General features: G+C 36.6%; 1 protein-coding gene across 1 annotated transcript in view; it reads left to right on the plus strand.

The window, feature by feature from the left end:
• PLEKHH2 (pleckstrin homology, MyTH4 and FERM domain containing H2) overlaps positions 1-14,628 on the plus strand; it is a 123,967-nt gene that overhangs the window by 39,236 nt on the left and 70,103 nt on the right. Inside the window, exons 3-4 of the mRNA XM_044663281.1 lie at positions 2,765-2,827; positions 10,768-10,917. Coding sequence (XP_044519216.1) covers positions 2,765-2,827; positions 10,768-10,917 — 213 coding nt within the window. The remainder of the gene's footprint in view (positions 1-2,764; positions 2,828-10,767; positions 10,918-14,628) is intronic.

A 14,628-nucleotide genomic window follows, 5' to 3' on the forward strand; every position in this document is an offset into this window, starting at 1 on the left:
TGATGGCCTGAAGATCAAAAACCATCAAAGATAAATGTAAAAATCTTCCTAGGAGATTGGAGACCAGGAGAGGTAGACCAAGATAGAAAATTAGCCCAGAAATTCAGTAGGGATGAGTCAGAAACTTTCTCAGAGCAGAGCCCAGAGGACACCATCTCAGTTGGCAAGTCGGTTGACTGCCAAGAGAGTGAGTTTCACTCTTCAGTCCAGGTACATCAACCCAAAGTCTAGACCAGTGGTTCCCAAACTTTTTTGGCCTACCGCCCCCTTTCCAGAAAAAAATATTACTTAGCCCCCTGGAAATTAATTTTTAAAAAATTTTAATAGCAATTAATAGGAAAGATAAATGCACCTGTGACCATCACCGCTCCCCTGGATCGCTGCAGCACCCACCAGGGGGTAGTAGCACCCACTTTGGGAATCACTAGTCTAGACCAAAAGAACAAGAGGTTATTCTTTCATTTACCTAGAAAGCAGAAAGAGAGAGTCCTGAGGATGTGGAAGAAGGGTTCTAACCAATAAAAGCAGTCACCTAGGAGAGGACTTTTTAAAAAAAAGAGTGAAAAATGGGGTAAGCCTTGAAGGTACTATTTATCATTTTAATTCAGAACTGAGTAACATGATAGAGTCCCTGTTAAGCCACTTCTCTATAATTTGTACACCCAGTTTCCCTTATAATGTAGTTGGTTCAGTTGACCTTCATACTCACAAAGAAGATCAAAATGATGTCACTGGTGATGTCTTTTGAGTCACAAATAAATTGGATTTAAATGAGGCAGAGCTGCAAAGTTGTCAGTCTTGCTCTCTCTTCCAGAGTCATCAGAGTCCACTGGCAAGACAAAGTCAGGATGACTGGCAAAAGCTTGAGATATAGTAGATGACCTTGGCTTCTCGACGTCTAACCAAACTCTTAAGCATCCCACAGCACCTGCTTCAGCCACTAGCAAATTGTTCTCCTATACCCCTTCAACCAAAGGAAGTTTTCACATGCCTGGGGTAGATACTGTCAGTTACCTTCAACCTGATTTAGCCTCTCTGTCCAGATGGTTTACCAAGGTGTGGCCACTGTGAATGTTACAGTTTCTTGGAGCCACAAGTGAGAGTTGGGTGGCAGATGGACACCAAAAAAGGATGAGCATCTCTGAAAAGGGCTCAGCAAGCCTTCACACCAGAGATAGTATCCTTCCCTGAACACACCATATAATGTAAATATTGTGTATATAATAAATGTAGTAAATATTCATTGAGTACTATGCTAAACTGTATTGGAGAAGATGGGGAAAGGTCCTTTCCAAGAAGGAATAGTGGCCAAAAACCTTGCATTCTGGAGAAGAAATTCTACTCTCTAGTATCCTTAGGGGGTGGTTTTAGTAAAAAGTTAGCCAGTGCAAGTGAGCCTCTTCTGGGCTCATTCCTGCAACTAGACACTTGAAGTCCCATTTTGGGTCCCCTGAGGATGGCTGACTACAATCACCTCCACGTGGGTTTGAGAAGAGTTTCTAGAGCTGAATCCAAGAAACAGAGTGTAAGAGTCTCTATTTCCATCTGCTACTGGGCAGAATGGATTAGAGGAAAAGCCCTACTGCTGAGAAGACTGGTTTGGGCAAAGAAGATTCTATTTCCCCCTTTCTTTGCGTTGCTATCTACTGCCAGAGAGTTGGGAACTCATCAAGGAAAAGTTTTGCACATCCCCAACTAAAGTTTCTGTTTTGCCGAATGAATTGAACACTTTCTCCCGAGAATAGAAGATCAATGGCAAGGTAGCAACCAGCTGAGGAACTGTTTTTCCCTACAGAATAGAGATTGAAAGGAGGAGTAGCCCTGCTTATGCATAACTATTGTTTGTAGATTGTTCCTGAGTGGGACAATAGACATCAAGACCAACAGTACAGAGTTAGGAGTTGCCATGTGACTATGTATTCCCTACTCATGTACCTCCATGTTATGTTTTTGTAATTTTATGCACATTTTTATAAAGATATTTTATTTTTTAACAATTACATGTTATAACAAAATTCCATACACATTTTCCAAAGTTATATGATCCAATTGTCTCCCTCTTCCCCTCCAGAGCAGGAAAACAATTCAATCTGGGTTAATGTATTATCTTATGCATATTTTTCTTCATGGTCACTGTCAGCATTGGTGGGAGAGTGTATCCTAGGTTTGTTGCTGGAATATTCTGTTTTAATTACTTTTGCATTGCCCCCTGTTTAGGAAATGGTACTGATTATGAGTTAATGTTTTCATTTTGACTCATTTTTTAAAATGAGAAACACATTGGTGGGGGCTCAGGGGCTACATTGGCGAGAAGTAGAACCCTCTCCCTATCAAGGTTATTCAGCATGAAATCAGAAAAGACCCAAGTTCAAACCTGTTTAGCTTGGAGTTTTGTACTGGTGTGATAAATTTTTGCTACACTACCTCATTGGGTTTTTGTTAGAACCATATGAAAAAATGTATTCAAAGAAGTTTGTAAATCTTAAAATGTCAACTTATTATTGCTAAATGGTAATTCTTTTTTAATTTGTTTATAAAACAAATAATACAATGAAAAATAATTTAACTTTGTATTCATTCCAAACTTTTTAGAATCCAGAAATACTCTTAAAGTTGTTTGTTTTAGACCTTATAACATATGAGAAATCATATTACATGCTTTTAAGTTAATTTATGACAGGATTTGAACTTAAGGATTTTTTTAGCCCATTTCCAAAAGAGGATTAGGAATTTAATATCTGATTTCCTCTCCCCTGTCCTATAGATGCAGCAACTGGAAAGACAAGTTATTGATTCAGACCGTCAAGCAGAGAGAGCTTTTCAACAGGTACAGTTTAAACATTTAAAGAAAAAACCTTAATTACTACTAAAAAAATGGAAAAAAATTTATACCAAATTATGAGACTGGTTCTCATCCTTCATTTATTACCTGTTCACCTCCACCATTTGTAATAATTTGATTCTATATTATACTAATATAAGTTTAGTAGGTATAAGAGATTTAAAATGTTTTATTCTAAACTTAAACACCATGTAAAATGGGCATTTGTAGATGCATAGTAAAATAGGAAAAGAAGGATTCTATATGAGACTGGATGTTTCTCTTATGTACAGCTTACTTTTCTTTTTTACACATGTAATAATTTCGACCTCTAAGTTTTAAAGGTGTTCTGTTTGTTTAGTCTTCTTCTTGACCTTCTATTTTCTTCTCTACATTAAAAAAGATGCCTTCTTTAAATTTCTTTCCAATTTTTAATTTTTCCAGTTACATGTAGAAACAATTGTTTTTCAGCATTTTAAAATTCAGATTTTCTTTCTTCTTCTTCTCCTCTCCTTGAAGTGGTAAATAGTCTTGATATAGATTATACCCATGCTTCTATGTAATACATATTTCCATATTGCTCATATCGTGATAGAAGACACATATCTCACATACAGTAGGGAGCCTTATAAATGTAAGTGTCCTAGAGAAAATCCCCAATTGTCCCATTCTAATTATGATTCTACCTTTTTCCTTCCTGTTTTCTCTGATTGTCTCTCCCTCTCTCTTCTCCATTTCCTCACTGATTCTTTTCTTTTCTCTTGTTTCCCTCTCTCCTTTTACTGCCCATACTATGAAATTAAAGGTTTTTTCAAAAATTAAGAATTTTTTGTTCCATGCTTTTAATGTAAAATGCAGATCATGATTGCTTCTTTCTCTAAAACAAGATTAAATTAAATGACTTTTTTGCTTATGTACCTCAGTTTTTCCCTTGTTTTTCAATGGATTTTACATAAAGGCATCACTAACTTGACAGTAAAGGAAGTTGACAAAAAGAATTAAATCCTGTCTGCTTCTCCTTGCCTTGAAAAGTTCCTTTAGTGAGAGTTTAGCTTAAGCTAAGTTTTTATGTGTCAAATGTAAATTATTTCTCTGCAATCCAGCCTCAAATTCTTTGTGCTCCACTTCTGGGCAACAGGTCACTATGACTGGTGGTTTCAGATACACAGCCTTAATGAAAACTTTTTTTAAAAAAGGTTTGTCAGAGATGGAAATATTTCTTTGCTGTAACTAATCAAAATCCACAGTTCTCCTCAAATAGCACTCGAATAACCAAAGTTCCTACCCTGTTATGCTCTAGCAGGGATTCTTTTCCTTTATTGCCCTAAATGGAATTTTAAAGCTAACAGGAAATACGAACAGAGAATGAATACATTCTCAAGTAGGAACTGTATCAGGTTATTGGCCTTTGCAGGACTGAATAAATGTTAGTGATTTATAGTGACCAAACATTGGGCTGTGTCTTTAACGTGCCCATGGGACTCAGGCCTATCTCTTATTCAAATTCATCTTGTCCTTTCTCAGTGAACCAAAACCGAAATTTGAACAACTTTATTTATATTAAAAATGGAGGAATGTTACAAGGCTTAACACAGTGGACAGCTAAAACAAGCTCAGCTCCACTCTGGCATTTTATGTTTTTTCCCCCATGTTTATTAATAAGAATTATGTCTCCAAGTTCTCCGTTATGGTTTTGTTATAAGGTAAATAAGATCATATGTTTTGCCAGTGAGATTTTAATGATTCATGTCCAAAAAAGCATTTATTAAGTAAGTTCTGTGAACAAATTGCTGCCTAGGAAACTAAGGGAACTTCAGAAATGCCTAAGAATTTGCCAAAGGAGTTTGTACAAATAAGCAGCACAAATAAGAATGATAACAATGATAATATACATTTATTTAGCACTTTAAAGTTTGCAAAGCAATAATAATAACTATAATAAATAATAAAAACAAATGATAAAAATAATGAATAAACCATTATTAAGCACTTACTGTATGCTAGATAGTGCATTTATTTTAGCTCAGAGGATACAAAGAAAGGGAAAAACCAGTCTTGTGCTCAAGGAGATTATGTTTCAATGGATGTTCAAACCAAGACTGTGAGAGTGCCAAGGAACATCCTAGAGGATCTGGGAAGGCTTCAAGGAAGAGAGTTAGCCTTGGCACTGAGTCTTCTTCAAGGATTGGAAGGATTTCAGCAGGTGCTGAACACTCCAGGGACAGAGAATAATGTGAGTGAAGTGAAGGATATGTTCAGAAGACAGCGAGAAGGTCTGCCATTGTCTCAATGCAGGGCTACTGTTAACCATAATTAAAAGGTGGCTTGGGAAAAACACAGAGAATATCATGAAAAATTAGTACTAGTGTTGCTGAAGCTGGGGAAGCACTATGAGCTTCCTAGGATAGACCATATCTCCTTTGGTTGATCCTAAGCAGGATTGTTGTTGTGGTTCAGTTGTTTTCCAGTCATGTCCAACTCTTCATGTCTCCATCTGGGAGAGATGCCATCTGCCATCTTGGCAGAGATTCTGGAGTGGTTTTCAAATTTCCTTCTCATTTTACGGAAGAGAAAATGAAGGCAAATAGTGCTAAGTCGTCTGCCTGGTCATACAACTAGTAAATGACTAAGGACAAATTTGAACTCAGGTCTTACTGACTCCAGGCCTAGGGTTCTATCCATTGTGCCACCTACCTGCCTGTACTGGTCCAGTACATTAATTGATCCAGAATCTCATTTCTTGCTGTGAAGTTGAGTTTTCTAGGACAGTTTTAGTCCTAGGCAACTACTAAGTGGGTAATGCTTTTTCATTATCATTATTTCAGGACTACTCACATCCTATGTACAAACCTAGAGTGTCCTTATTGCTTTGAGCCTGCTCCTTCCCATCAGCCACTTCCAGCTTGTCTGGGACTTGCCCTCCTCTACTTCCCCTTTCTCCTTTTTCTTTCCCCATTTAGTTTTTCTTTTCCCTTTGGTCTTAGTCTCCTCTTTCCCTCCTATAGTCATTCATGATATATAATAGGAATTAAAAAAACCCTATTATCCAGAATACTATATTTCTTTAACATATTTTGCTATCTCTCATTTTATATAAACCAGTTTTATATAACACTGATTTCTTTATCCTCTAGCTGAGAAGTATCTTGGCCTCACTGCATAAATTCCAGTGTAATTTACCAAAATAATAGTGATTAAAATGTGATTGGAATGGGTAATGAGCTTTCAGTGAATTTTTAATAAATAAAAAATAATCAAGTGTTCAAAACTCTATTAAATGCAGTTTACATGTTGGGATAATCATAAGTCTTTATATTTATATTTTTACAATTTGCATATAGGGAGTGAGTACCTTATCACCATTTGCTCAAAAAAATATAATGAACTCTCAATTATGCATGTTAATCCATAAGGATAGTAGGTAGGGCTATGGGTAATTAAAAAGTGGGCAATATTCTGGTTCCTTCATTAGTACAGACTGCAGAGGGAAAATGGATCTAGGATCATGGTGGGCCTGGGAGCTTGCTTTAGAAAACTCTAGAAACACTGTAGTTTGGAGGGATGACAAAAAGGTGTGCTAGCATCAGCTAAGCAGTGAAGGCTATGTGGCAAGCTCAATACCTGGCATAATAGGTACTTGGACAGCTTGTTGATCACTTGATGGAGAGGATAGATGCAGTAGTTACATGGATTATCATAGAAGCAGATAGGAGGCAAAGAGCTTACCCCCCTGCCCAGTGGCTACTTCACCCTTGATTGACTGGGAATTGCATTAACATCCCAATTTGAATGTCTGTTCATTCATACAAGCTTTAAATCATTCAATTCAGGCCAAAAAGAAATTGAACTGAGTCTTCTTCACTCCCTGTATTTCTGATAGCTTATCTAAAATTCCCCCCAGTTTCTCAGAGTGTCTTGACATCCTGACTTTTTGGAACAAGCAATGATGTGGATTGCTAAATGCTATGGAACGCTGTGAAAGGTGGGCTTGGTCTTCCATAGCTCCTGGCTTCTTTCTTAGTGTTCTTCATGAGAGAATAAGAGCCATTCTTGTAAGTGCTTTTTTCTTTGCTCTGGGCAATGATATGAAAGATTATAAACAACTTCTAAAGGCTTTGGTCTGACCTGAAAAATATGCATGAAGAAGATCTCATTTGTAGCCTTATACTTCATAACCAGCTTATCAAGAGTTTATCAGCATGGGAATTCCCAATTTATTCTTATGTCTTGCATTAAAAAAAACTCTCTGAATGACAGTTTTTGCATATGGACTAGTTATTCTTAAAGGCAAGTCTTAACAGTGTTGCAGACTGGGTAATTTTATGTGGCAACCAGATTTCTCTGGAAGAGGAGAGTCAATCAATGGGTTTGATTCTGTTACTTCTGTGCTCATTCACTTCAGGTTTGTCTGCTACTGTTAATCCTAAAGGCTCCGAGCAAGTAGCTCTTGCTTCACCTCCACAGCTGGGGAATGCCCTGGATGCAGTGGGCTACATTATCTTATACATTATTTTGTTTTTGATAAGGCTGAGAGAGTGCTGTGGTTCATTTCCCATTGTCTTAAGTCACATTGCCTGAAAGCCGATAACTAAAATTGATGACCTTGATGTCAGTGAGCTCACATGGGATTTGGAGAAGAATGAAGGAAAAGAATTGAGAGAGAGAGAAGTATATACCAAATAGAGATACCCTCAAGATTTCAACTATTTGCCCTGGATTTGAACCTAGAAGATACCTTAAATTTACCAACTCCTTCATGGTACAAATAAGGAAGCCCGAGTATAAAGAGAGTTTTCTGGAAATACCTCCATGAACTGATGCAAAGTAAAGTGAGCAGAACCAGGAGAACATTGTACAGAGTAACAGCAATATTATATAAAGATAAACTGAATGACTTTTAGCTCTTCTTGGCAACACATGATCCAAGATAATAATGGAGGACTGATGATAAAAATTCTATCTCCAGAGAAAGACCTGATGGAGTCTCATTGCAGATTGAAGCATATAAATGTTCACTTTATTATCTTCGTTTTGTTTTATATGGGTCATCTTCTACAGCACTACCAATATGGAATATGTTTTGAATGATTGCACTTATATAACCCAGACCAAATTGCTTACTGTCTGGAGATGGAAGGAAAAAATTCGCAACTAAAATATTTGGAAAATGAATGTTAAAATGTATTACTTATAAGTGGGATAAAATAAAATATCCTGTTAAAAAAGATTTGGTTTGGGATCATAGTCCTATTTACTTTTGAGACATTTAGCAAATCATTTTATCTCTCCATATCTTGGCTTCCTTATCTGTACAGTGAAGGAGTTGGACTAAATTCAAGGTATCTTCTAGGTTCAAATCCAGGACAAATAGTTGAAATCTTTAAGGTATCTCTATTGGAATATTTTTTTCTTTCCTAGTTTTCTTTTCTTTCATTCTTTTATTATGAAGTTATACAGCCTTATGGGTAGGCATGCGAACAGGACTTTTTCCCTTGGCTTCTGAGATGAATTCACATTTGCAGAGAGCCCACAGATGAAAGGTAGCATTCATGCTGTAAAACTAAAATAACCTGAGCTCCCTGTCTTGTGTAAGCCTCAGGAAGCCAACTGCCAAACATTTTTTGAGCTTTGAGTAGGGATTCATTCATTTTCTTTTCCAGAGGTTGTTTTTTATTGCTCTATTTGAGGTCCCTTGCTTTTACTGCTTACCATCCCTCTTCTTTTCCCAATGTATTTTTATATATTCTCTTCTCTTTATATTATAGTCTCCTAAGCATCAAAAATCATATCTCATATCACTTTGTAGATAAATATCTAAGGGGAATGCTTTCCTCAGTGTTTTTATTTTCCCTTTTATATTTGTCAGATTCCTACCATATTCTTTTAAGAATTATTTTTTTTAAAACCCTTTACTTCCATTTTAGAATCAATGCTAAGTATTAGTTCCAAGATGAAAGAGTGGTGAGGGCTAGGCAATTGGGGTTCAGTGACTTGCCCAGGATCATACAACTAGGAAGTGTCTGAGGCCAGATTTGAACCTAAGACCTCCCACTTGTAGGCCTGGCCCTTGATCAACTGAGCCACCTAGCTGCCCTGAGAAGTCTTTTGATTCTTCCTTCATCTTCCTTTTTTCTACTTCCCAGGGCTTTCACTTTTTTCCCATTATTTGATATTGGAGGAAGATAAAATGTATTATCTTAGAAATGTGGAGGAGGTTAAAAAAACCAAAGAATAGAAATAATAACATTTTAATTTGAAAATTACTTATAGAATGATTGCCCCTCATATAGTAAGTGCTTAATCAATACTTGTGGAATATAATTCATCAATAACAATGTTTTAACTGCATGAATCTGGGCAAATTATTTACATTCTAAGCCCTTCAGCTCACACCCAAAGATTCTTAAGTTGCAGAATGGTGTAGAGGGAGTTTTCTCATTGAATTTCTAATTTCTCTTTTCTCATTCTCATGGCATCATCTACACTTATGAAATCACAGGTTAGGGGGGAAGGAAGGAGGACACACACACACACACACACACACACACACACACACACATACAAAATCACATAGTATGGGCAAGCTCAAGTCACAAGCAAATAGATCCATGGCGCTCTCAACTATTAATGTACTAGGAGAAAATCCAGATGGGATCCACAAACTTTAGTGATACCTTCACCAAGTCCAAAACTATGGCATCCTGCTCTTTCCTTTTCATTTTTTTATGTTTCTTGTTTGACTTTTTTGTTGTTGTTTCTTTCCCTTTCTTTCTCTATATTTTGTTTATAGAGTCTACTTCCAGTTGAACAGAATAGATTCACTCAGTTTCAATCTTGTCTTTGCTCAAACTATTCATTTTTTTATGTTTTTCTATTTTTATCTTTAGTGAATAAAATACACTCAGGAAACATCTTTCGTCTTTCCAGAATGTTGGGGGTGGGAGAGGGGAGAAACTTCTGTGTGTTTTCGGTGCCACAGTAATAATGCAAATGCCGTAAGACTAAAATCTAGGAATATTTAAGATATTAAGATATAGTCTTACGGATTGCCAAAACAATCTCGCTTTGTAAAGTTTTTAGTACTATGGGGGAATATGTAGACACTCACCAAGTTGTTTTTTCTTTATGAATATCACTTTACATATAAATGAAAAATGTCTTAGCATAGTCAGAGAAAAGTGGAAAGATCTTAAATGCTTCACTCTTGCCCTCTAAATACATGAAGAACCAGAGGCCTCTATCCTATTGAATGCTTCTCAGGTAGAGGATTTATGGAAGGAAATGGGCAAGAATCACAGATGAGAAAGTGCAGAAGGATTAAGTGAAAGGTATGCCAATGCTGAAGACATGTATCTTTGAAGTATTTTCTGAGAACCATTCATGAGCTAGGTGGTATAGTGGAAGGAGCATAGGACTTGGAATCAGGAAGACCTGAGTTCAAATCCTGCCTCCATTGTTACTAATAGTGTGATCCTGGGCAAGTCACTTCACTGTGTTTGCCTCAGTTCTTCATCTCAAAAATGAACTGGAGAAGGAAATAGTAAACTGCTCCAATATCTTGGTCAGGAAAAATCTAGATAGTGCAGTGGATAGCATGTAGGACTTTGAATCAGAAAGACCTGAGGTCATATCCTATATTAGACACTGATTTAGCTGTGTAACCCGGGGCAAGTCCCTTAACCTCTGTGCCTTTCATCTATAAAATAGGGATATTAGCAATAATACCTAAACCTCTTTTGGGGATCAGTGAATTTAACATATGTAAAGTCCTTTGCAAATTTTTAAGTGCTAAAGAAATACCAGCCTTTATTACTATTCTTAATAATGATGGCGTTTCCATGCCAGAGCAATAATAAAAGTGTAATATAATAGTGATTTTTGTTGCAGGGATATATGTGGATGTTAAGTCCAAGTAAAAGCTTTTCTGTTTCCCTTTAAATAATTAGGTACAAGTTATGGAAGAGAAATTAAAAGCAGCTAACATTCAAACGAGTGAAGCAGAGACCAGATTGTATAAAAAGTGTCAAGATCTGGAGACTTTACTACAGGAAAAGGATGACATCATACAGAACTTGGAACTCCAACTTGAAGAACAGGTTAGCAATCATAACTATCATCTAAGTGCCCAGGATGGATGAATGAAGTTCTTTATTCACAGTCACCACGAATAGGAAAGAAGAAACCTGTGTACATTTTTACATGTTGGTAAGAAAATGGGGGTTAGAAATTACGGGTTTGATTTCAGCCAGTGAAAATACATTATGTGTGTTAGTAAATAGAGTTAAAAATAAAATTTTAAGGAAAACGGGGGATTTTTTTTTTTGCCTTTAAAGGTGGGGCTGCCCTAAGGTAATGCCAAACACACATTGAGTAGAGAGAAACTTCATAAGTTTTGGAATTTATGATTGTTTTTTTAAAGAAGAAAACATGTAAGCAGATTTTTTTTCACAGATATATGTGTTTCTGAAACAAACCATTGTTTTGGATTTTCACTTCTAATTTATAGCACCAAAAGAGCTGCTTCATGGAAACATTTTGTCATGAATGAGGGATTTGGAGTCAAAGTTCCCGAGTTCTCTGCCTCTTACTATTGTGTGACCTTAAAAAAGTCTTTTCACCTTCTCTGAGCCATAGTTCCCCATCAGAAAAATGAAGAGGAAACATACTGGTTGTCCTCTTATTCCTTCCAGTTTTTTTGAGAAAGTGGGGGCATAGAATATGTTTCTTGGCACTTATATTTGTAGTGAACATTTATTAAGCTTACATTGTGTTTTGTTTGCCAATGTTTTCAGTTATGAAATATTTAAAGAAAATAGTATGTCCAGAGATGAGAGGCCCTGTGTTCAAATGTAGATTCAAATATTTCCTAATTGTGTGACCCTGGGCAAGTCACTTAACCACAATTACCTAGCCCTGACTTCTCTTCTGCCTTAGAACCAATACTAAGTATTAATTCTAAGACAGACTATAAAGATGAAAAAAGTAGTAATTAGAAAGAATACAGAATATGTTCTTTGTTACATTTGCAGTAAACCTCTATTAAAACTACATTATGTTTTGATTGCCAGTGTTTGTATTTATGGAGTATTTATGGAAAATAATATTAAGAATGCTTATTTATCATCTTTAGTGTACTTTAGAATTTTACTACTTATAAGGATAAAGTTGTTCCTTCTCTGTATTACTTATAATTTTTTAAAAATCCTTCACCTTCTATTTTAGAACCAATATTGGTTCTAAGGCAGAAGATTGGTAAGGTCTAGGCAATGGGGGTTAAGTGACTTGCCCAGGGAACATGTCTAGGAAGCATCTGAGGCTAGATTTGAACCTAGAAACTCCTGCCTCCAGTCCTGACTCTATCTACTGAGCCACCTACCTGTCCTCTCCACCTACCCCCTTCTTCCTGTTTTACTTTTTTTAATATCTCTCAAAAATAGTCTTTCTTTAAGGAACTTCCAAAGTGGTTTATTTTTCTTTCAAATTTAGTGGTTTCATTTCATTTTTGAATTTTGTGGTGAGTCGTTCTCATTGTATCTAGAAATAGTTATGAATGTTTTTATTTCTGACTTGTTTTTTGACTAACTTCTCACTTTTTGCCTTTCCTGGCAATATAGAGATGGTGAAAGAATTCGTTTGAAAATAAACTTGACATTCAGTTTTTGTTTTGTTTTGTTTTTAGCCCATGTGGCACTCCGGGCTCCCTTTTTTTTTTTTTACCAGCGAACTCCAGACCTTGGCTCCCTTTGACTTCTCCTCCTGATATGTGCCGCCTAAGCTATCTAACTTTGTCTGTAGAAGAGCCAAGAGTTTTCTTCTCCTACCCTTTGCCCTGAAAACAGTACACAATCCTCACTTAGGTTGTAAGAATTTTACTGCTAAGCACTTCAGGGAAACATGCTGAAGGTTAAGATAATAATAAAAAAGAAGAAGAAAGCTTTTGTTTATGTTGTTTAGTCATTTCAGTCATATACAAATCTCTATAACCCCTTTTGGGATTTTTCTTGGCAATGATCCTGGAGTGGTTTGCCATTTCCTTCTCAACCTCATTTTGCCGATGGGGAAACTGAGGCAAATAGGTTAAATGACCTGTGTGCCTACAACGGTGCTAATAAGCCCTGAGGATACAAAGAAATGAAAAAGAGTCCCTGCTCTTAGGAAGCTTAGCCTGTCGGAGGAGACAACATGGACACATCTATAAACAAGCTATAGAGAGGATGTTTTGAGTCATTTTTCAGTCATGTCTAACTCTTTCTGAGTTTTTCTTGGCAAAGATGCTGGAATGGTTTGTCATTTCCTTCTACAACTCATTTTACAGATGAGGAAACTGAGGCAAACAGTGTTAAGTTATTTGCCCAGGGTCACATAGCTAGTGTTTGAGGCCAGATCTTAATTTAGGAAGATGAGTCTAACTCCAGGCTTGGCATTCTATCCACTGTGCCACCGTCCTGTTGCTACCTCACTATGGCAAAATAGACAAGGATAAGTGGGAAATATTTAACAGAGAGAACGCATCAGCTTTCCAGGAGACCAGGAATGGCTTTCTAAAGAAGGTGGGATTTTAGCCAGGCCTTAAAGGACATCAGGAAAGTCAGGAGGCAGAGATGGAGAGCATTACATTGGCTTTTAGCTGCCAGTGCTGCTGGGGAGATGGAAAAGATAGAAATTCCCTTCCTGCCTCTCCCATCCCCAACCCAAACCTTTTTGCTGGAAATTTAAGGAAGTGGCCTATTTCTCCCAGGTTTCTTCAAGACTATATGATCAATCATTTCTGACATCACTATCCATCACTCGTGACCAATGAGAGTTGCTTTGTCATTCCAACAAGGTGCATGTCCTTCAGGAAAGGATCAGAACAAGTTCTATGGATGATCAACTGTGATAGATTTAGCCACCCCCAGCAATGCAGTGATCCAGGACAATTTTGAGGGATTTAAGATAAAGAATGCTATCCACCTCCAGAAAAGGAACTGTTGGGAGTCAGATACAGATGAAAGCATATGATTTTTCACTTTATCTGGGTTGTTGTTTTTGTTTTATGTGATCATTCACTTATAAAAAATGAATAATATGGAAATATGTGTGGCATTATAACATACGTATAACCCAGACTGAATTGCTTACCATCTCCAAGACGGGGAAGGAATGGAGGGAGGGAGACAATCTGGATCATATAACTTCAGAAAACTTTTGTGGAAATTTGTCATTACATGTAATTGGTAAAATAAATAAAAATTTTTTAAAAAGAATGGGTTCCACAGAAAGGAACCAGAGCCTATTCCCCATCCAACAGGAGGTGCTCTGATCTAGCACATCTGGAAGCTTCCTGCATAACCCTCATTACATACATTCCTACATGCATCTATATCTATATCTCTATATATACACACATATATGTACCTACATTCATGCAAATGTCATACATATGAATGTAATATGTATGTATCACATATAACTATACACACATATACCCACATATTACAAAAGAGAATTAAGTTCCCTGATTTTAAAAAACACTTTGCAAGTCAGTCTACCAGAAATTTTTGTGAGTATATTAGTAACATCATCCAAAAAACAAATGCCTTCCCAATAAAGTAAAGAGTGATATAGAATTGTTCAATTATTAGCATGGGAGGTTCAGAGTATGACAGATTTGGTTTTAAATAAAAACTACTCATATTATTAGGTTCATCATGTATTTTCTTCACAACGACTCTCTGAAGCTAGGTTGTATAAATATTATTCACTTTTTATAGATAGATCCTGAGAGGTCAAATGACTCATCCGGAGTCACTCAGCCAGTTAGAATC

The sequence above is a fragment of the Gracilinanus agilis genome, chromosome 2 (assembly GCF_016433145.1).
Source record: "Gracilinanus agilis isolate LMUSP501 chromosome 2, AgileGrace, whole genome shotgun sequence".
Taxonomy (NCBI): domain Eukaryota; kingdom Metazoa; phylum Chordata; class Mammalia; order Didelphimorphia; family Didelphidae; genus Gracilinanus; species Gracilinanus agilis.